Source organism: Erpetoichthys calabaricus, chromosome 2 (genome assembly GCF_900747795.2).
Source record: "Erpetoichthys calabaricus chromosome 2, fErpCal1.3, whole genome shotgun sequence".
NCBI lineage: Eukaryota > Metazoa > Chordata > Cladistia > Polypteriformes > Polypteridae > Erpetoichthys > Erpetoichthys calabaricus.
Genome location: NC_041395.2, coordinates 222,591,923 through 222,616,078, shown reverse-complemented (window position 1 = coordinate 222,616,078; position 24,156 = coordinate 222,591,923). Strand labels below are relative to the sequence as shown.

The 24,156-nt window shown below is 38.1% G+C and overlaps 2 protein-coding genes across 2 annotated transcripts in view; both read right to left on the bottom strand.

Annotated features, from left to right (window-relative positions):
- Nucleotides 1-10,341, bottom strand: part of slc29a3 (solute carrier family 29 member 3) — an 88,828-nt gene extending 78,487 nt beyond the window's left edge. Inside the window, exon 1 of the mRNA XM_051923905.1 lies at nucleotides 10,223-10,341. The gene's annotated coding sequence lies outside the window, so the exon portion shown is untranslated. The remainder of the gene's footprint in view (nucleotides 1-10,222) is intronic.
- A 2,590-nt stretch (nucleotides 10,342-12,931) lies between these two features.
- Nucleotides 12,932-16,192, bottom strand: LOC127526846 (uncharacterized). The gene is made up of 4 exons (XM_051923907.1): nucleotides 16,019-16,192; nucleotides 15,480-15,694; nucleotides 14,366-14,525; nucleotides 12,932-13,151 (listed from the first exon to the last, which is right to left on the bottom strand). The coding sequence occupies exons 1-4, from the start codon at nucleotides 16,092-16,094 to the stop codon at nucleotides 12,991-12,993; spliced, it is 612 nt and encodes a 203-aa protein (XP_051779867.1). The 5' UTR covers nucleotides 16,095-16,192; the 3' UTR covers nucleotides 12,932-12,990.
- Between the last annotated feature and the right edge of the window lie 7,964 nt (nucleotides 16,193-24,156).

The following is a 24,156-nucleotide window of genomic DNA, read 5'->3' as shown; positions in this document are numbered from 1 at the left end:
AAACAATAGTCACAGTATTTAAATGAAAGGACAGTGTAAACTTGTACATTTTAATACAATTACTCATTCGAGGGTATATAAAAATAGCAATAATAGGAAAAATACTACTTATACTGGGAGATCTGTAAAGGCATGACAATACCTAAATGTTGAAATATGGTACAAAAATAATCAAGTTTGGTTCCAATGTTTGGAGATATTACAATTTAATGCAGAACTGTGGGACAGCGCTTAATACTGCTGCATCGTCTATATGGGGCTTGTGTGTTTTTCCCTGTGTCCAAGCAGATTTTCATTCTGCATTAAATTAATCAGATGGCGTCTTAACCCTCTTTTATTGGCAGACGAGAACTGCACAGAATTTATATCCAAACAAATCAGCTTCTTCCTAGAGACAAACACGTCTACAGAGGTTTCTGTAGGAACACTCTGGGAAACTCTAAAGGCCTTCCTAAGAGGCCAGATTATTTCATATCTTTCCCATAGAAATAAATTAGAAACCAAGAAAGTGTCAGAGCTAAGAAATGAAATTACTAGAATAGATGATGAACAAGCCAGGCGTCCAAGTGAAGCTCTTCACAGGAAAAGGCAGGCCCTGCATACAGAACTTAACATCTTAACAACTAAAGAAACTGAACAACTTATTTATAAGTCTAGACAGCATTACTATGAACACGGAGAAAAAGCTAATAAGCTTTTAGCTCAACAAATTCATAAACAAGAAGTTCACAATGCAATACCAGTAATCACCAACAAGAATGGAGAAGAAATCATCGACCATAATAAAATAATGCACACATTTAGAGATTACTATAAGTCTTTATATTCCACTGAGCCCAAAGAAGACAACACGCAATCTAATGCATTTCTGGATAATTCACAAATACCACAAATAGATGCTTTAAGTGCTGAGGAACTAGATAAACCTCTAACGCTAACAGAATTACTAGACGCTATAAAGTCACTACAAAGCGGGAAATCATCAGGCCCTGATGGTTACCCCGTAGAGTTTTATAAGAAATTCTCCACTCAGCTAGCTCCACTCTTATTGGTAACATTTACAGAAGCTAAAGACCACCAAATACTACCTCAAACATTTCGACAAGCATTAATCACCGTCTTTCCTAAACAAAATAAGGACTTGTTACAATGTGCATCATATAGACCAATTTCACTCCTGAATAATGATGTTAAGATACTCTCAAAAATCCTAGCTAGAAGGATGGAGAAAGTGCTGCCCTCGGTAATATCACAAGATCAAACTGGATTTATTAAAGGCCGACATCTATCTTCAAATCTCCGACGCTTGTTTAATGTTATATATTCACCAGCAAAATCAAACACCCCAGAGATATTACTATCATTAGACGCAGAAAAGGCATTTGACATGATCGAATGGAATTACCTTTTCACTGCATTGGAGAAATTTGGGTTTGGCCCGAATATTTGTGCTTGGATTAAACTACTGTATACCAGTCCAGAAGCTTCAGTTTGTATTAATAAAATTTGCTCAGACTACTTTAAACTAGAACGTGGTACCAGACAAGGATGTCCCTTGTCGCCACTGTTGTTTGCAATCGCTATTGAACCACTGGCGGTTCACTGCCGAAATTCTCATCAGATAAAGGGGATTGTCAGAGAAGGACTGGAACAGAAAATTTCTTTATATGCAGATGATATGGTCTTATATATATCGGACCCAGAAAACACTGTCCCTGCTGTTTTAACAGCACTAACAGAATTTCAAAAGATATCTGGTCTTAGAATTAATCTGAATAAAAGTATACTCTTTCCAGTGAACTCACAAGCATATAATAATAAATTAGACACCCTACCTTTTACCATAGCAGATCAGTTTAAATACCTAGGGGTAAATATCACAAGTAAACATAAAGCTCTTTATCAACAAAATTTTGGCGTCTGTATGGAAAAAATTAAGCAAGACTTGCATAGATGGTCAACCCTTCATCTCACTCTAGCCGGAAGAATTAACATCATTAAGATGAATATCCTTCCTAAACTTCTTTTTTTATTTCAAAACATTTCAATATATATCAATAAATCGTTTTTTAAACAGTTAGATTCAATAATAACCTCATTCATTTGGAACTCAAAACACCCACGTATCCGAAAAGCGACCCTACAAAGACCTCAGGCAGAAGGTGGCATGGCTTTACCTAATTTTCAGTTTTATTACTGGGCAGCAAACATACAAGCCATAAAAACCTGGACACAAATAAATGCACATACACAGGCTTGGTCTGCAATAGAAGTAAAATCCTGTAGTACTTCTTTATATTCCCTGCTCTGCTCTCCAATAAATGAAAGTTATCGCAAATATACTAATAACCCAATCGTGCTTTACTCACTCAGAATATGGAACCAAATTAGGAAGCATTTTAAGATGGAAAATCTTTTATCAGTGGCACCTCTGCAAGGGAACCACCTCTTTCAACCTTCGCAAGTATATCCAGTTTTTAATACCTGGGAAAGTTTTGGGATTAAAATGCTCAGAGATCTTTATATAGACAACATATTTACATCTTTTGAACAATTACGTTCAAAATTTAACCTCCCAGCTACACATTTCTTTTACTATCTTCAAATTAGAAATTTTGTTAAACAGAAATTGCCCGATTTCCCCCACCTTGCACCCTCCACAATGCTGGAAAAAATACTGCTCAATTCCGAGGAAACAAACACTATTTCCGCAATATATAAAATCTTATTAGAGTCCCTACCTTTCAAAGATCCAAGAGGACATTGGGAAGAAGATCTCTTAATCAATATATCAGAAAAGGAGTGGAAGGTAGCAAAGCAGAGAATTCACTCGAGTTCTATATGCGCAAAGCATAGAATTATTCAACTAAAAATTATATATCGAGCTCATCTGTCTCGCTTAAAACTGTCCAAAATGTTTCCAGGCCAGGATCCAACCTGCGAGCGCTGCAACCAAGCTCCTGCCTCACTGGGTCACATGTTCTGGGCCTGCACCAAACTAACATCATTTTGGACAAAAATTTTTAAGTGCCTCTCAGACAGCCTTAGTATCACAATCCCTCCTAACCCACTAACAGCTGTGTTTGGTGTCCTTCCAGATGGACTTGAATTGGAGAAGGACAAACAAACAGTGATTGCATTCACTACACTCTTGGCACGCAGACTTATTTTGTTAAATTGGAAGAATCCTAATTCTCCTCTTATAAGTCAGTGGGAAACTGATGTTTTATATTATTTGAAATTGGAAAAAATCAAATTTTCAGTTAGAGGATCTGTACAAAATTTTTTCAAAACTTGGCAGGATTTAATCAATATTATTTTAATATAGATATTTACTTCTCCCCTTCTTTTGTCTAATGTTGCCTTATTAAAAAGCTTAAAGCAATTTTCCTTTAGCTAAGCTCTCCTTCTCAGGGGTGGGGTTTGATTTGTCTTCAAATTTGCTGGGTTATAAATTGATCTGTTTGTATGGAATGATTACAATGAAAATTAATAAAATAAAAATATTAAAAAAAAAATTAATCAGATTTTCTAATTTCTAGTTCTACCAGGATAGAATTACATTAAGCAGGTGTGAGAATGCTGTTGTATTACATTTTGTAACCCTACATTTTTTTAATAACCAAGTACTGTATATACATCTGCAATGGGTTGGCACCATGCCTGGGATTGGTTCCTGCCTTGTGCCCTGTGTTGGCTGGGACTGGCTCCAGCAGACCCCCGTGACCCTGTGTTCGGATTCAGCGGGTTGGAAAATGGATGGATGGATGTATATACATTGTTATGAACACCAAGCATGAGCACCAAGCCTGGACTGGCATCCTGGCCAGGATGGTTCAAGGTTTCTTACCCAGCTGGGAGGTCATTTTAAGGAAAGGATGGGAGGAAAACACAACCCAAAGCCATTTGCCTCCCCCAGTCCAGCAGGTGGCAGCAGCTCTCTGATGGGCCTCCCATATACACTCCCACAGGGTTTCATGGGAACTGGAGTTGCACTGGGCAGCCCTGCTGGGTTTTGTGAGAGCCACCAGAGGGAGCTGTGGGGAGGAGGAGGTTTCCTCCTTATAGGGAAGTTCCACCTGACCTGGAAGTGCTTACTGGATACAATGTGGAGGCACTGAAAGTACTCCCAAGTCTGGTATAAAAGAAGCCACCCCTCCTCACTCAGGGAGTCAAATACAGGTAGAAGAGGACAGAGCTACCTTGGAAGAAAGAAAGGAAGGAAGGAAAGACAAAGAGAGGGAAGAATATTGTTTGTGTTTTGTGCTTGTGCGATGTTTGAGAGAGTGTCTGTAAGAGCTATTTATGAAAAATAAAATCTTTATTTGAACACAGGATCTGTGTTTGTGTTGGTGTGTTTGGAAGTTTGGGGCTCAGTAGTGCCTACTGCTGTTTATAGAGTTTTTATATCAATAAACCCATCAGAAAAAAAATAATAATAATAGTCGTCTGTTATAGAGGTTGCCAAAAAAGTAAACACCTAAAGAAAAAAATCACTTCCTACCTTTTATCATATTAAATAACAAATAATCTATTCCTCCAGGCATTCTCAAAAAAAAAATCTCCTTGGCAGAGCCCATTGGAAATGTCTTAGTTGAAGGCCATTTAAAACACAAGCTTCCCAGAAAGTTTGTATATTTTCACACTCAAATCCACACAAAGTTTTATAAATGAGGCCCCAGGTCTGCATGTATCCCTTCCTATTTGATACTGGGTCTTTTAATACTTGGTTCACAAAATAAATAAATAATTACATAAATAAATTCCCACTAGAATATATCAGCTGAGGCCAGCCAGATGCCAATATGCACTGGTGCAAACATCGGGGGCATACCAAGAGTGACAGAAGCAGACAAAATTTAAACTCTCTCATAACTCTAACAGCACATCTACTAAACAAACTCTTTATTTACTGTGCTGAGCTAAAGAAGCATTGTCTTATATCGGGGGCAATCAGTTATGTTTTTTATGCGCCACCAGTATCAGCAGTATTGTCCCACCACGGGATAACTGAACAATATAATGCCAGATTCAAACATGGCTGGTAGCTTTACGCCTCTCTCATTATACATGAATGTTTTCTGTCTTACATTTAAACTCTGATGAATAGATTGTGAACAGCATAATGTATATTGACAGAAAAAGAAATGTGCACAGTATTTGCCGGTCAATATTACAAGTTGGATATTAAGCTGCAAGGCAACACACATTTCTCCACTACTAAATACATGCAGAGCAAATGAAAATAGTCTGTAGTGGATGGCCATAAATCTCTAACAAACCAGATTAATTTCACATGTCCAATAATTAACTCTGCTCAGTATTTATGCTCCACTGCTAGTATTCATGAAAAATTCTACATGTCCATTGTTCACAGCATTACAGCCAGTCCACAGAGCAGAAGGAATTAAAATGTTTACAAATGAGAGGAAGCCATTTAATCTATTCTGATCGAGTGTTTAGTTGATTGGTCTCATTATTTCATCCAGTCATTCTGTTAAAGATTGCATCTGATAGGATACACTTTTTTTTCTATTTTTTAATCAGTGTCTGTAATAAAACAAAATAAAAAACTACTATTTTCCGTCTTAAATGCAAATTTTCATGAGAGCAGAGTTAATTATTGGACATGTGAAATTAATCTGGTTTGTTTGAGATTTATGGCCATCCACTACAGACTATTTTCACTTGCTCTGCATGTATTTAGTAGTGGAGAAATTTGTCTTTACCATACCATACGGATTTTTTGTTTTTACACTCCACAAATGTTAACAAACTAGTAAGCTTATACTATTTAGCCATCCCAAAAAAACTTTGCAAGTATGGAGTTACTGTAGTACAAATATTAATTTTTAGCAGTTTGAACAACGGTTGGTCACTGCTCAGGCGAACCTATGACTTACAGTTTAGCACGTAGCGATTAGGTATCTGTGAAGTTTCCCATACTCAACGCTAAAGAAACTGAGCCCCCAAAATTCAAGAGAGCAGAATTTACACTTTAGTAAAAACATAGGCCCAGACACATTTGATTATAGCCCCAAAGGCAATGAATGTTTGCTACATAATGAACAGAGTGTAAGAATGCTAGATTCTTTTGACCTGACTAAAGCCAGATTGTTAGGTATAGGGAACAGAATAATTTTTTTCAACCTGAAAATGTCATATTTTATACTACTTGGCACTTTGATTGATTAAAGAATTAACTGCACTCCAAAAAAGATCATATATTTTAAGAATATTTTGAACTTAAAAAGCCTTGATGTCTTGAAGAAGAGTATGACTCCTCACAAGACAGCAAAATGCTTCTGATAAGGCAATTGCCATAAAAGCAGGTGATGTTCTTAGTAAAGCAGTCTTGGTGAAGACAGTTGTAGTGTTTGCTGGCTGAGTCCCCTAGCCCCTACCTTTACAATGGCACAGAAGCCATTAGAAAGTTTAACTCATATTAAAAATTACATTTGGGGGAAGGGCACAGAATTTCTGAACATCCAAGCTCTCACCATGATAAATCACACAAACTTATTTTCACTTGCTCCTTCTAGTTATTGTCACTAGGAGAACTCCTCTGTTCAGACTTCTATACACCACTTAGTCTAACTACATAAGATGAAAGGAAGGATCTCTTTTGTGAAGAAACTCTGCCAAGTTTGTGGTTTAGAATGAACTGAAGTGTATCAGCTTCTCCCTGCACTATTCTTGGATTTGAAGTAATTCCTGAAACTGCAAGTAACTGAAAAGGTGTCCAGTTTTTCTGGACCACAGAGGCCAGAGAATGCTGACATAATGCGTCCGAAAGAGGATGTATATAGGTTTTCTAGTGCAAGTGTAATAAAACGGTGGTAAAGTTTGAAAAATGTCAAATTAAAACAAGTCAAAATATGAAGTAGTGTTGCACAGTATACCATGTTCTAAACTACTAATTTTTTAAAACTACTATACCAGCATTACACAAAATTTGGCAATCTTACTACATGAATAATGTGACTGAAATTGCCTTAGGTTGTCTTTATTGAAATGTAAGCGCTGTGTCGGAAAAATAGACACCCAGAGCACCGAACAGATTTGTCTACATATGCAATGCTGAATCTGTGTAGTTAGCAGAAAACCAAAGAACGCTAGCTGAGCTTTATTACATAAGTCATCAATTCAGTTACAAAAACAGACATGGAAACGGCTGATAGTGCTAGTCATCCCCAACTTGTTGGTAAACAGGGCAGTCAAAGTGAAATATGGAAATACTTTTCTTATAAGGCAAATAAAAAAAGTTGAACCTTAAGATATTGTAGCTGTTGTCTGGAAACGGACTTACAAAGCTAACCTTGCCAAAGGAGGCAACATAATAAGAAAAGTTATGATTAATGTATTTCGATGGGTTAAAAAGTGCAACATTTTCACGCAGCACAAACTCATAAAGACAGACAAACTAGTTCACTTCCAATCATTGTAATTCTGTAAAGTGTGATACAAATACTGAACTAAAGAGCATTAATCCCCAAACAAGTCTATGCATTGCACACTATTTTAATTAGTGCGCATTTCACTAATAACATCTATTAGTCCTCATGAACGTTCTGAAGTGTGTTGAAACATTCTAGATTCTAAACATATTGTAATGACTGGGCTAGCAATTCCAAAGGCTATGTAGCTGCACAGCTTCCATGCAGAGTGCTTTCGGAACAAGAGGATGGTTATGCAAATGATGCATCACAGTGAGATCTAGGAAGAGATGTATCAACCAGCAGAACCACAGCACCATACGTCACCACACGTCACCACAGGGCCTATGCCAGCAGTTTCAAGGCGGAAGTGACATCACCACATATCTAGATCAGAAGTTTGGTATTAAACGTTTAAAGGATGTCACAAATCAAATTGATAAGACACGCCAATCACATCAAACTCAAACTTTAGGAATACTAACCCCTAACCTTAACCATTTATCCTACACGCTAACCATATTAACCCCTAACCTTAACTTCTGTCCTATTACTGCTGGCATGGACCTGCGGTGACGTATGGTGCTAAGGCTCTGCAGTTGCATATTATTGTCTAGGAAGGCAAAGAGGGGCAGTGGCTGGTGGAAAAAAAGTGGAAGGCGTCCCTGGTCGGTTGGCAGAAGGTGCTCAACCTGTTGCCAGAGGAGTCAGAAAGCTACTGATGAAGAGAATAAGAATTTGGAGGAATGCAAATTTGGAAGGAGTGGTATGCTTCAGTGCCATGACAATGAAGTGGTAAACAAACTGTACAGGAAATTAGTGAGGTGGCGCAGTGACTGTTGTTGGTGGCAGGAGGTAATACAAAGTTTTCCGTTATTTGCTTCAGAATCATTTTGATATTGATAGCAAAGTCAACATTTTAGTATTGATCCAACATACAATTGAAGGAATGTGATTTATACTCTTTACATGCTAAGATTACCAAAATAATATTAATTCTTCCCAAATTAACTTGCCCATCTGTTTGCCCTCTATTTTCAGCCAACTTAGAACATAACTTAAACTTAATTGGTTCTTCAGTGCTTTCATTTTAGCGTGAACAAATTGTGTTCCAACCTCCTGTTTTACTGCATCACTTTTACCAAACAGTACACGTGTTTATTAAAAACAGTTTCTTTTAAAGAAATAAATCCTTGATAATAAAGTACACTCATAAAGATTATCCATGCAAAGCAAAATTTAATCTATTAACATATTATGATGTCACATTTTGTTACCCAAATTAGCTGTTCTGAAGGTTCATTAATTTTCTTTTAGCGCCTGTAAAGTTAAAATATAGAGCTCTGTCAGGAAAATACTGTATGCAATACTTTGTCAGGTTTCACTTGACAATTAAAGAGCATGCGCAGAACCTGCCTTGATTTGTATTCCAGTTGTTACAATAAATCTTGACATTTTATTAGCCTTTTCAATTGCTTTTGCATATTGCCAGGAGGATGAGAACACAGTGTCAATGTACTTATATAAATCCTTTCCAGGATTTGTTCCCTGTAGCACAGGATCTCCTTTCATGTATTCATAATTAATCTTCTTGTTTGGTGCTATGTAGTACTTTGCACTAGTTATCTAAATGTAATTGCATTGTTCCAGGGTTTGTTCAAGTGGAGGTTATGAATATACAACACTGTGAAGTGAAGAAAAAAATTTTGTCAGCTCTTAGGTGTAGATCCCAGATCATCAGTATACCACATGGGAAAGTGGGAAGCAACCTTATCATATTATTAAAACTAGCTCTCATTTGTTTTGAATCTGATGCTCCCGCAAATCCTAAATAACATAGCACCCTCATACTCGCCTGCTTAACACAATTCAGGGTCACAAAAGCAGTAGCACTGGGCTTAACAGAATAAACATCCCTAAGCAGGGCACCAACCGTTTTCTGGGTCTACTCGTACACCCATTCTTACCCACATTTACATTATTACAGGGAAAAATGAAATCCCCAGTTAATCTAATCACCATGTGTTGAGGAACATAAGCCTAGAGAGATACACATACAAAGGGAGAATATGCAAATTCTACACTGGAATTTTTAGTCCTTCAGGTGGCAGCACTACCTACTGCACCACCCTGCCAACCTCATTCTTGTGCAGCAAAATTGAAAGAAAGAGACTGTGAAAGAGCCATGAACAATACCCTCTTCAATCACATCAAAGTCAGTTTCAATCAACAAGGCAAACATTTCTTCTCAGAAAATGTTTGGGGCTGTGAAAGATGTCAGATGCTGCCGTGGTACATTGGTATGATATTACTTTAGGTCGGCATAAATTTTAACTCGCACGACGACAACATCATATGACTTTTTTTTCGTTACTCCTGGGGCGGCTGCAGTTAACTGAAAGAAATGAAACAAGACTAGCAAATTTCAAACTGCTTCATTCTTAAGTTGAATAAATCAAGACAAATACTCCTCGAACTGTAGTCTTGACGATTTCCTTGAACAGATTCAATCCTAGATATGATCGTGATATCCCAGATGTTTGACTCTTAAACCCGTATGACATAATTTTTGATATATAGCACTCCGTATCGCCGGATTTAACTGTGATGGAAAGGCACTGACTTAATCAGTTATTCCAAAAAGACTGACCACTCACCAGTCTAGTGATTCAAATGATTTCTAAAACTCTTCGGTCACTTTTTAAAACTTAATTAAAGCTGATACCATCCTAACAGTGCTACATAAAGAACACTTTCTAATTATGGAAAAAAAAGAAAACCCTTACCCGCTGTGCACCGCATAAGACTGTCTCGCCGATAAGGTTTACGGCTAACCACTACTTTGAAAATAAGTGCTGAACATTGCCGATCGCTTACTTCCGCATCAAACAGCCCATATAGCCGCACCAAGAAACAGACTGGGGAGGGAGGGGGACGGAGACAGAGGCAGAGAGAGAGTATAGGTGGGAGGGGACAGTATTTGAAGACGACGACCGACCGATCGATCTGCTTTCCGAAATCCTCCGAAGTGGCTTCCGACTTTCATTTTTGATTAATCTGTGCTGTTGCTACTTCTCCAAAGGAGAGTTCAGAGTTTTGCAGCGGAGGACGATTCCAATTATGTGCTCTTTTCATTTTTAATTTGCCTCATACTTTGATAAAAGCTTAGTTTAGTATTAGCAACCACTCATTATAGAAAATAACGCGCGTGTCCCATACGTAAGTAAAGTCGATGCTTAAGGTTTAAGCTTTTATTTATGTGGGGTGTTGTATTTGGGAGGTCCCTGTCAATACAGCCATAGGTGAAAGGACGACTCTTTTAAAAACTTGGAAGTAAAACTCAATCTGTCCTTCTCATGTTCAAGCACAGAAACATTGCACTTTGGAGCCCGACTATTAAACTCTTGTCATTACGTTAGCATGAATGGCGACTAATTTATTCAAGCTTATGTGTGTACAACATGATGCACTAACATCAATGTGGGATCGGTTCTTGTCTTGTGTTTCTTAATGTTAGTAAGACCCTGCATTTCTACCACCATTAACGACGTTTCCCTAAAACGAATTTCGAAAAGAACTCTACACTAGAATACAATATTTTTTATTTTGTTGTAATGTCTTTTCAAACGGACTGTCTTTGACACAGCTGTTCTTTTTCAACCCAACCCATATGACACCTTTTTTCTGGTTACACGTCTTTCTACTATATTATTGCAGTGTTCTATTAAATATTCATTAGAAGAAAAAAAAACTCAAAGTTAAATAAAATTTTGTTTTCATTCATTGAATAATGCATGCTCGGTTATGTGTCATTTACAAAATCAAAGTCCATTTCAGTTTTGACTGTCCATGACTGTATCACTCTATGTGGTAAGGTTGTTATATAACTTTTAATAATGTGTTCAGTTGGATAAATGTCACAGGGCTGAAGTGGCAGGAAGCACAACGTGGTTAAAAAGGAGTTGTTTTGCTAAAGCTTATGGTTGGAAGTTTATTCTTCATTGCTGACTCACTGGTTGTGATAAAGTTATTTTCTCTAGTCTCTAATTGTAGAAATCAATAAAAACTATATAAAAGTGTGTGAATATATATATATTGTCACACACGTGCGGATGGGAGGCAGCAAAAGGGCTTGAGTAAGGGCATTTCCGAATCAGAGTGGGATGTCCCAGACAGCAAATGGACACAGTTCCAGATATGGCCCGGATATACTATAACATCAGGACCAGATCTGGCATACAGACCTGGTCCAGTGTCTTTTTGCACAATGGCCCAATACCGGCACAGATCAGGATTTTTTACCTGGGCCAGATTTAAGCCAGAGCTGGACCAGCATCAAATAATTTTGTAAAAATCCGGGCCTTTTCTGGCACACATCCGTTACAGCCCCAGACTGACTCTGTGCCAGATCTGGCCCCTTTAGAGCCAAGTTCTTAAAATTACCTGAGCTTCTAATCTGGATAAGGCAAATACTATAGGGCTAACCTCTGCTGAAATGTTGAAAAAATGTAGATGAAATGAAATGATGATCTTGCCTTAATGAATGAGTAATACAGGGTCATCCTTCTAATATTTAATTATACCTAATTATGCCATGGTCTATAAGAACAGCATCAGGAAATCAAGGAATGGGCTAATCAAGGTCTCAAAAGCGTTCTACAGAGATGCTAGCTTACTTCAACTCCAGCTGCATTGGTGGGAGTATACATTTGTTGGTGGCACTTTCCAAACACATAGCATGAAAAAAAAAACAAGAAAAAAAAAAAAAAACTGCAACTCAAGACATCCTTAATTTGTAGCAATATCACCTACATGCCCTGTTGAGTTAAATAGTATTTTCTTGTCCATATTCCCTCCTACATAGAATTTAAGTGTCTAGTATTAAAAGTTACGAGAAAAATAACTGAATGACAACTTTCAGTATATAACTGGTTTATTTATTGTCATGTTATATAAACTCAATGCGTTGCATGGATCAAAAGATGTCAACATACACTACAATTCCAAACAAACATCCATCCATCCATTTTCCAACCCGCTGAATCCGAATACAGGGTCGCGGGGGTCTGCTGGAGCCAATCCCAGCCAACACAGGGCACAAGGCAGGGAACCAATCCTGGGCAGGGTGCCAACCCACCGCAGGACACACACAAACACACCCATACACCAAGCACACACTAGGGCCAATTTAGAATCGCCAATCCACCTAACCTGTATGTCTTTGGACTGTGGGAGGAAACCGGAGCACCCGGAGGAAACCCACGCAGACACGGGGAGAACATGCAAACTCCACGCAGGGAGGACCCGGGAAGCGAACCCGGGTCCCCAGATCACCCAACTGCGAGGCAGCAGCACTACCCACTGCGCCACCATGTCCAAACAAACATAATATATTAATATATTGAGTATTTTAACAGTTCAAATATCCAGTAACATGGTTAAAATATAAATATAAAATGAGCACATTTGCAGATAAGTGTAGGATGCAAGTACAAAAATGAAGAAATCTACCCAAAACAGTAAAACAGCAATAAACTTTACTATTAAATTGTGTTTACATCAGTCCTGATTCAGAAGGCACTGCTGCCTGCACTCTCCTGCAGCACTCCTTGCGACCACCACCACGGTCAGATGCCAAATTGAACCACCTAATGACAAATTTATTAATGTCCACATCTGTAGCTTTGGCTGCCACATGACTCTGGCGAACTGCACCTACAGGCAAATACAGAAAAATAATTATCAGAAACATTAAATGGCAAACAGTTGCTTTTTTTTTTTTTTTTGTTCTGCCTTATACAATTTCTTGTATTAGGAATTTGGTAGTTTTCGCATACCCCTTGGGGTCAGAGCACAGGGTCAGCCATTGTACAGCGCCCCTGGAGCAATTACAGGTTAAGGGCCTTGCTCAAGGGCCCAGCAGAGCAGTGGCCTTTTTTGGCAGTGACAGGGATTTGAACCGGCAACCTTCGGAATACCAGCGCAGCTCCTTAGCCTTAGAGCTACCACTCCACCCAATGCTTTAAGGATTGGCACTTGCACTACTGCATAATGACCACACAGCAAAGCTTTTTGAATACAGGAGAGGCAAAAGTTTTACTAATGATATGAAATCATTTATGCTTGATTTTAGTGAACTTTTTTAATACTGATCAATAAAGGCTATGTACAGATTGTGGACTGACCTACTCACACCTTCAAGATTTTTTTTGTGGAGCAAGTGTAAAAATAATTAATATAGAAAAATTCACAACAGTTCAATTGTAAGGTTGAATTAATTTTGCAGTTTTTCTCTTATTCTTTACTTATTATTATTTGGGGTTGTGGATAAAAATAGTACAATTAACTCATTTTAAATACATGACTCTGTTTTAAATAAATGCATAAAAACCAGAAACCCTCTCCTAATTATCTTTCTTAATATAGAGGAAACTCCAAGTACTCCTAAGAATGTGGCAGGAGTTTTAGGACGAGCAGAAGGTGTTAGAGAGAGACCAGGAAAATTCTTTTATTTAATAATTGCTATTTTCCAGAAATCTGTAATATTTAGGGTCTATCTTAAAATAATATGTCATGTCATTTTCTAACCTGCTTAATTCAGACCAGGGTCAGGGAGGGCTGGAGCCTTCCCAGCTAGCTTTGGGGCACATTCAGGAACAAACCCTGGACAGGACACCAGTCCATCGCAGGGTGAACACACACAAAGGCCATTTTACAATATACTGAACCTGTATGCCTTTGGACAGTGGGTGGAAACCAGAGCAGACACAGGAAGAACATGCAAACTCTACACAGAGAGGACCCAGGAGGCAAACCCTGGTCTCCTTACTGCAAGGCAGCAGCACTACCACTGAGCCAACAAAGGCATAAAATGTAATATCTTAATACAATTAGACTAATTTCATATAATTGGATTTGTTGATACTTACGCATAATTAGAGTTTTGGTTGCCATTTGACTGAAGGCCCGTTTTTCATTCACTCCCTTCCAGTTTATCTTTTTTGCTACATCATCTCCAAAAATATGTGAAAGAATATTCCAAGTGACACGCTTGGTATCCTGTCCTCCAATAGATGCCAGTACAGAAATCTACAAGGACAAAAGATAATATACAGGCAGTGGCTTTAGAATTTAAACATTAAAATATATGCAGAAACGGCATCATTTGTCACTCTGAAGCACATGTCTTTTGACTTTGATGTGATGATTGGCATTCTGACAAATATTGTTCAAAAGTTACACTTTCCAAATTAAAGTTAATGTTAACCATAATGTTAACTGTAATTCAATCCAGTAGACATTAATTTTGTAATAATAAGAATATAACAAAGGAAGCACAAAATTCATGGATTGTAATGTTCAGAAAGCTCAAATGAAATAATTTATATTTGCAACTCTTGTTATTGTACAAGGAAGTTTTCTTGTAACTGTAGAGCTATTAAATATTTTGCTAAGCATAGTCCCTTACACAATAAACATCCTGTAACAGATAACCCACTTAACAGCTAAAACAACTATATTAATGCAAATTTGGGATGACACTTATATAAATACTACAGCTTTATGCAAGCAATGGTTAAACTGTTCTTCTTGTATTTTAAATATATATATATATGTATGATATATTTTTTTTTTCAGACTTTAAAGCTAAAGAGTACATACCACTTCCAGCACAACAGCCATGCACAAATAACTGAGAAGTCACATGGGCATTGTGTGCAAAATACACAGTACTCCCCTGAGAAAAATAATTACTAAAGAAAAAAAAGGAAAATGCAGACTTATTTCACACATTCTACCCATGTCATGTCATACTTTAAAACTAGTTTATTTAGAAACAAAATATTTTTCCATTGAGAAGTAACTTTGATTTGACAGTTTCTTATGTTGCCTATGATTAGCATATAATGTGAAGATTTGGTCTCGTCCTATTATGTACAAAAAAAATTAGCAATTGTTTAAAATTATGACACAAAATGCAAGTGAATATTTTAAATTAAACAAAATCAGAAAGAGAACAAAGTCTAGCTTTACAGTCCATACCGTGTTCTTTTTCTTCAAAGCATTGGTTGGTTGTTTCAACCAGGCTTCAAAATCATCCACTTCCTCCAGTGATTGTAGAGGAAACTGGACCTCCTCAGGCATATCAGGTGAGCATTCAATGTTTAGCCGCCCAGATAGTGAACTGATCATGACAGCCAATTGTGACAGCTGGTGCTTCACATGTTCAAGCAATGTGAGGATATGAAGATCTGCAGCTGAAAAATAAATACCAACAAAATATAAAAAGGATACTATTCATTTGAATACTTTGTTCTTTATTGGAAAATGCAATGAATCCTACTCCTGCACTTTGGAGCAAACACAACTCTCATACACGTTAAAAGAACATCCTTTGGAACATATATAATTTGACATTTTAAAAACCAAAACACTAAAAATTAAGGAATATACTGGCACAAAATGAACGTGACAACAAATACCATAACATATCTAATAACTTGTTGACTTATGCTCCGATATGTTCAAAAGGTTGTTGAATATGTGAAACAAGTACAATCAATAGTCCGATCATAACTTACCAGTGCAAGGTATTGGTTCTGTTCCACATCGACCCACTCTGTAAGTAGGCCTGAAGAGTTCAGAAGTATTTTGCATTTTTGGAAGGTTCCTGGAAATTTGTTGAGATGTATTTTCAGAGAGCAATAGTGACTGGTAAGGAGGTGGCACCTGAAGCGAAGAATGTGGTGGTGAGCGACAAGGTAAAGGTGGTGATGGTACCTGAGGTGCAGAATGTGGGGAGGTCCAGTTGACTGTTGAGGTTTTGAAGATCTTGTCAAGGGAACTTTTGTTTTCTTAGCTAAGTCTTCATGTTCACTTTCATAGTCAGTGTCACCATAGTAGTGGCCGTTTACAGAAGATTGAATGTGCATATATTACTCAAAACAAAGGTTTCATACATTCAACAAAACACAGGTGAAGTTGAATCAAACTTACATTGGTTTAGTTGCTCTTTTCACGCTGCCTATATCCTCCTCACCATCTGTATCCAATTCTGAAGTTTGACAAATCAAAGACTTCTTCATCCCTTGCCATGCAGACATGTAATCTCCTAAAAGCATTTCAAAAAGTTAATGTCAGGTGATGTAAACAATGTGCAATATAACATTATCACTTCTGTGATTTTTTTAAATCACTACTACCTAGGCCCCATTTACACCTAGCATTCACATATTTTCTTTTTTTGTAATCGCATCACAGTTTGATAGCATTTAACCACCAAAGTGAAACTAGGAAAAATTGTAAAGAGACCTACATGAGAAAGTAAGATTGGGTTTCAATTTGGATAAATGCAATCACTAGAGATGCATGTTAATGAAAGGTGTGAATTGGGCCCCGATTTCTCATGAACACTAGTATGAAGGTTGTTGGAAAAGAGGCCTGGAGACAGCGAAAAATCACATGATTACAACATGAAAATAAGGCTTTAGACAAATATTTGTTGCTTTTCTATAAAAAAAAAACGAATATCAAGAAACTAATATTTTACAGCAATATTTCTCTGGTGAAAGGGATTAAGTTGGGGACATATCTTGAACATTTCAATTACCGTAGGACTTTAGTACTCTAACATAGTGCTTGGTCCAGTCTGGGCCTGGTCCTTAGCATATCTTGCTGCTTTGTTGAGTCTTTGATCGCTCTTATAATTTGGCCAAAAGGTTGTGCCATCACTGTACCAATTCTGTGGTATAACAGACACAGATTTTTGTTCATCTATAAACTGAACTACCAGAAACATCCTGCAGAAGAAAAAAAAGACAGTGTTCAAAATAAACATAATATTTACATGTTGCACACAAAATGCATTACTCAAACAGCAGGTGAAACCACCTAGCACATCCTCAGCCCTGATTTTAATAAAAACAAGAATGCTTTTTTGACTATTGATGAAAGGTAAGCTTTGTTTGGTAGTTTGCAATGTGCAGCAGGTTTATCCATTAGCCACTGAAAAAAATTGTTTATACACAAATGAAAATGATATATAACAAAGTACAAAGTGAAGCGTATAAATGCATCAACAGTAGAGTGAAAAAGGGCTCAACGTACTTACAAAATGTAATCGTGATTCCATCTGTGCTGACTAATGAACAAGTAGAACAATCAAAAATGCTATTTACATAAAATAACTCTGATTTAATATTTTTGAGAATGAAGTAAAGGTATCGCCACAGAACCTCCTCTGTGGGGCAGAACTATGCACTTTTGACTGATGGCTGACACATTTGCATACTTGATTGTTTCAGATATCTGAGAAATGCAATATAGGGTAGGTAAAAAAGACAGACTTCTTTAAGAACACCTTGTACACAACATAGACATCTTCACTGGATTCAACAATATTGTATATCATGCACACATCATCGCCTATAATGAAGACATTATCTGCTGTTGAAACTTTAATAACCCATTGTTCACAACGCATTTGACGGTACTGTCCAAGTACAAAAAGTCCATCTGGAACTGGTCCAACATAATGGGGTTTTTCCAAAGACTTTGACACCAGACCAGTGGGTGTGCAAGCAGTTTGCTCAGACAGTCTTCGGACAATCTGAGCAAGTGGACGTTCAGGCTTTCTCACAAGTTTCTTAAGTCTTTGAAGGTGGTTTTCTTAAGGGAAAGATGAAAAGCAGTCTAAAGAACCATGCCGCTGTACATCCAGAGGAAGATGGACTAAACAATGTACATTGTATACAAGCTGATCTTTGCCATAAATCTCACCAAAATGGTTCACAAACGTTTGAAGCAATGTTTGAGCATACTGACAGTAGAATGAAGAAAGCACTGGACTGACTAAAATTGAGATGGCAGAGAACAACAGCATGAAGTTGTTATACATCCTGTTATCCAGGAATGAACACAGAACAACAGGGCCCGTGTAAAGTAGAAGCAGTCTAAATTCTGTTGCTTTCCAGCGGTCAATTTCTCTCAGTGTCCGGGGTTTCCGGGCAAATTCCACTGGTATACAAGGTCACAAGTCATTTAAACCGTCAGATAATCTAGTAATAATGTTTGCAGGTAATCAAAAATTTAGAGGACCTCTGAGCCAAATATTTAACAATTTCCTGACAACCCCCAAACAAACCAAATGCATGTAATCAACTGGAAACTGTGATACCATGCCAATGCTTGTTCCTTGAAAAGCATGCAAGCCAAATAGATGATGTTCTTCATCAAGTTTTTGTGAAAAAGATTCATCTGTTCTGAGTGTGTATTCAGTTAAAGGAAAAGTCATCCTGTTGTTGACATACTGCCCTCGGTGTGCACATTTGTCGCATCCATGATATCCATTATGTGCTTTTGTGTTCTTTAAAAAAGCCCTGGCAGGTGTGTCACACTCAACAGAATCTACCTTCAGAAAGAGCAGTTTGCCATTAAAAGAAATACCATTTTCTAATTCCCTTAACTCGGTAACAAAATCTTTCATAAACTCCTCAGATGACTTTGGTTTGTTTGGTCCACAAAATAGTCCAATAACAACAGGCATTTTCATAGGAAGGTTGAGGAGAAGTCCCAAAATAGGCCAAAGCTGAATGCTAGTGCTTTTAAATAAGGGCAACCCATCCACATTGATCTGCAACTTCAAGGTAAAGCCTTCTGTGACTGAGCTTATGGTATCTGAAAGAATTTTACTGATTGAAGCAAGGATACCAAAATAGTAATAATGGCCACCAACCTTATTCTGAATAGAATACCCACTCTTAGTATTGAGGAGAGTTCTTGCATCTTTTGGGAGTTCAGGATGATAAAGTCTCAACAACCCTAAAAGTGCTGTTTGAGCAACAAGAGATATTCCAAAGGTTAAAGCCCAGTTACAAATACTGTCACTGAGGCTACATGGCTCTTCTAAATTCTCATCAGAATGCAGATCCAAATCAGACTCATCCTCAGAAATGTCTGCTGACTGAGGACACACAAAAATGTCTGCTGTGTTGTCTATATAAATGCCCTCATTCCCAACATCCTCATTCTCCACTTCACTTCCATTTTCAAAGTCATTTTGCTCCACTCTCTCCTCATTTCTAAGATCACCTTCCTCCATCCTTTCCCCATTCCTAATTCCAAATGCAAAGTTAAATCTGCAGTTCTCCCTCATTTGCTGAAGTCTCCTATCAACATCTCTGCGTGCTCTTCGTCTGAGGGTTGAACCCGATACCACAGAATCAGCCATTTCTCACTGCTGATTATCACCATGCACGAACTGCAGGTCAAAAATATACACAGAAAGAAATATAAGTATGGTTTAACATGTTACTGTAAAATATTGTGTGTGTAACTTTGTGTACACTACTGGTAAGCAAATATGTAAATAATGTTTGATCTAGCTAAACAATAAGCATACAGTATTTAATTCAAATATAAACCAGCAACAGTATTTTTTTGTTAAATTTAAGCTTGGGCTGCACACCAATCCCACTGAATAACATGCTACAAAATATACATGTCTTAAAAACAAAATATGATTTTTACTGTCATTTTGATAAAAAATAAAAATCTTTCAAGTGATGTCTCCAGATCTGCACTGGAATTCCACATTTTAATTTATACCAAAAAAAAAAATACAAACATTAAATGCTGTTATTTTTACTGTAGATATTAAAACAAAAATGGCCCTAGTGCCCTGTCCTGGATTTGTTCCTGCCTTTGGCCCAATGCTAACTGGAATAGGATCCGGCAGCTCATGCAACCCTGGTTTGCATTAAGTGAGTTAGAAAATGACTGACTGACAAAAATAGCTACTACCTATCAGCAGTAATGCAACAGGTAACTACTGCAGATGATCCTTGCTTAAATAAAACAGATCTACAAACACATTTAATTAACAGCTTTTTAAATGTGTACCAAGATTAGACAAAAGTCACCAAAAGAAAAATAATAAATGAAATCATCACTGACAGGTAAATGCCTCCATATCACTTAAATTGTCAGTCAGTCATTTTCTAACAACCTGAGTAGTGTTGTAGGGGTTGCTGGAGCCGATCCCAGCTAGTATAGGGTGCAAGGCAGGAATAAACCCTGGATAGGGTGCCAGTGCATCACAGGGTGAACAAACATACAAAGCACACACTTGGGTCAATTTATTTTATCCACCTAATCTGCATGTCTTTGGACCGTGGGAAGAAACCGGAGCACCCAGTGGAAACCCACGTAGACATGGGGAGAACATGCAAACTCCACACCGGGAAGACCTGGGATGTGAACCCTGCAGTCTCCTTACTGCGAGGCAGCACTGCTGCCATGCCACCCTCACTTAAATTGTAACCTATATTGCTTAAATTGTAATATGACAAAAAAGACACTAATTAATTTACAAAGATTTTTTTTATTATTTAGCAGAAGCCAAGCTACCATATACGTGAATATATATTTACCATTCTAATTTGAATATTCGCAACCATTCACTTTTAAAGGACAGAGAAAATACATGTAATGTACAGATTATGCTTGTGAAATGTTGCTAAAGTATATATCCCCATCAGGATTCTACTAAAATATTTAAAATAACAACACATTAATGTTAGTACTTTTTGTATCTACATTTAACAAATCCTTTATATATGTTTATCATGTAATTTTTGTACAAATTAGGAGTGCAACCTGAATCCTATTGGCACTTTATTAAAGCGAAGAACTAAGAAAAGATTAAATTGTATAAGCTTCCATAAAATAAACCGACACTGAAAAAGTTTCTAAAGCAAAACAAACTACCACAGGCGTAAGTCCGTTCAATTAAAAGTGTTTCGTGACCGGCGGGTCGCCTAAACCACATTTCCCCGTATTCGCTGGGCGAACATGCACCCAACCCCCTTTTCCCCGCTCTGACGGCAGATCGCGCTCAATTCGGCGGTCCTCTGACATTGCCCCTGCTTTCACGATTCACCAACGCAACCCTCTCCAGCGGTCGCGAAGCCACTTACAATGAAACACAAAAAAGGTTAGACCACTTTTTTTTCTATAGCGTATCTGAAATAAGCCCACGTTCAACACAAAACGTTTAAGAAAATAATTTTGAACACAGCACCAACTAACCCTTATTTGGTGGAGGCTAAAATAAACTGCACAGGAATTTAACATCGTGGCCTAATATGTACAAATACTAAAAATTATTACAGTGAGATGCTAATATAATTCATTACATTTCACTTTAACCTGCTATGATGGCGACACATATATAAAAAGCTGCTGAACTTCTCATAACTTTTAAAAATGAATTTTTGACTCACTTCCTCCCAGAACAATTCTGTTCTCTTTGTAAATGTTTTCAGACTGCTCGTTGTGGCGCGCAAATTTGAGCGCGAACACAAAACATAAGCGTGTTAAGAGATTGAACTGTCAATTACTATACATGACGAAATGTGGGCGGATCCATTTGTCCCTCCCACAGAAGCACGAACTGAGCATGCCGGAATACAGACGGATCTGTTACGGAGTCAAAAAAAGAATGTGACTGCTATACGACTTTGCCATGTTGTGGCCGGATCTGTTCCTGAGTCAGCTGCTGTCGGGGGTGGCAGAGTGCACTGACTCTTTTTCTCCATTTCCTGCAGACCATTCACCGGAGATTCCACCTGGCCCGCTTGACGTCACTTCCGGGTCTGAGCCTATGTAAGAAGAACTTGCCGGCTCCGGCCCCTGTGATGTCATGTCCAGGCACGAGCCTATGGCTAAAGACCCTTATGAGCCCAACCTCTTTGACCTCACTTCCTGTCTTCTCCTTTAAAAGCCTACACCTTTTTCCTATTCCCTCAGTTTTGTTTTGGACTCAGTTTTGTGCACATTAGTGCTATCATTTACTAAAAATTTGCAACCAGGAAACCAAATATACGGGTGGCTGCCCCAAACTGCTATGGCAGTTTGTGACAATATATATATGTATACATACTAGCCGTCACCTGCTGCTCTGCCCACGTAGTACTGAAACAGGACAAACTTTAGAAAGCAATAAACAAAAAGGTATCGCTAGTTAAGCGGAGGCAAGGTACACTCCAAAACCCAGAGGTATACCGACTCCCCACTATTGATGTCATGGTTCCTACTCCCCTCGGCTCGCAGCCTCTGTCTTGGATTAGCATGAATATATCACTCCTGCAAGCAAACTGTGATTATTAGCGCGATGAGAGAAGTCGCAAAATCAACCGGAATGTTCAAGCAAATTCTAGAAAAAAACCCAATCTAAATCTGTTAAGTATTTCTCTCACTCACTAGCTAAGCGGATGTAAGATATGCCCCGAGGATGGCTTGTGAGTGAGGAGGGCCCTGCCCTCGTCCCCTCGGCCCGCTGCGTCACTCTCGGATTTATGCAAATAAATTGGTACCGCAAGTGAACTATGATACTATGAGAGAGGTTGCAAAATCAACCAGAATGTTCAAGCAAATTATAGAAAAAACTTGATCTAAATCCGTTAAGTAGTTAAGTAGTAGTAGCAGAGAGACAGACAGACATTGGATTTTATATATATGATATATATATAGAGAGAGCTATATAGTACTATTTACAAGTGTATATGTTGTCACAAACTTGATACAGATTCATATAAAGGTTTGGGTCAGCCACCCGTGTAATTGTTTTCCTGGCTGCAAAAGTTGCTTTCAAATGAATACTGCACTAATGTGCATACAACCGAGTCCAAGACGGAACTGAGGGAATAGGGAAAAGGTGCAGGCTTTTAAAGGGGAAGACAGGAAGTGAGATCATAGGGATTGGGCTCATGTTCTTCAGCCATTGGTTCGAGCCCAGACGTGACATCATAGGGGCCGGTGCCGGCAAGGTTTCCTTCCATAGGCTCGGTCCCGGAAGTGACGTCAAGAGAGCCAGGTGGAATCTCCCGTGAATGGTCTACAGGACAGGGAGAAAAAGAGTCAGTGTACTCTGCCACATCCCGGGATGCCTCAGAATTGCCTTTACTCAAGCCCTTTAGCTGCCTCCCATGCGCACGTGTGTGACAATGTGTATATACTGTATATATATATATATATATATATATATATATATATATATATATATATATATATATATATATATACATACATACATACAGTATATATATATATATATATATATATATATATATATATATACATACATACAGTATATATATATATGAATATATATATATATATGTGTGTGTTCATATATATATGTGAACTCAATATCAAATAAGATTGACGAACTGGCTGAGCTGGTCGAAAATGTCAGAACTTACAGAGAATGCAGTTTGTTGTGCTTTTGCGAAACGTGGCTAACTACCACCATCCCAGATGCTAACGTGGAGCTACCTAGGTTTAGCACAGTTAGAGACGCAAGTACCTGCGGGAAGCACAAAGGAGGAGGTCTAGCTCTCTATGTCAATACAAGGTGGTGTAACTCTGGACATGTTAACGTTAAAGTCTCCACTTGCTGCAGGGACATTGAACTGTTGGCCATAAGTTTGCATCCCTATTACTTGCCCAGAGAGTTTGGACACGTCATTGTTGTTATTGTTTACATCCCTCCTTGGGCGGACGTGGAGATAACGAGTGACATCATACATTCTGCTGTTGCTAAGTTACAAATGCAGCACCGTGAGGCACTTGTGCTAATCGCTGGAGATTTTAACCATGTGACGCTGGACAAAACATTACTTGCCTTCTCCCAGTATGTGGACTGTAACACCCGGGGAAA

What these genes read in the sequence shown, in the direction of transcription:
- LOC127526846 (XM_051923907.1), bottom strand. Translation starts at nt 16,094, where the DNA reads ATGCAAAATACTTCTGAACTCTTCAGGCCTACTTACAGAGTGGGTCGA. An exon ending in AGAACCAATACCTTGCACTG is followed by an intron (nt 15,695 to 16,018) that starts GTAAGTTATGAT and finishes TTTATTTTTCAG; the next exon opens with CTGCAGATCTTCATATCCTC. An exon ending in AACCAAAACTCTAATTATGC is followed by an intron (nt 13,152 to 14,365) that starts GTAAGTATCAAC and finishes ATTTGCCTGTAG; the next exon opens with GTGCAGTTCGCCAGAGTCAT.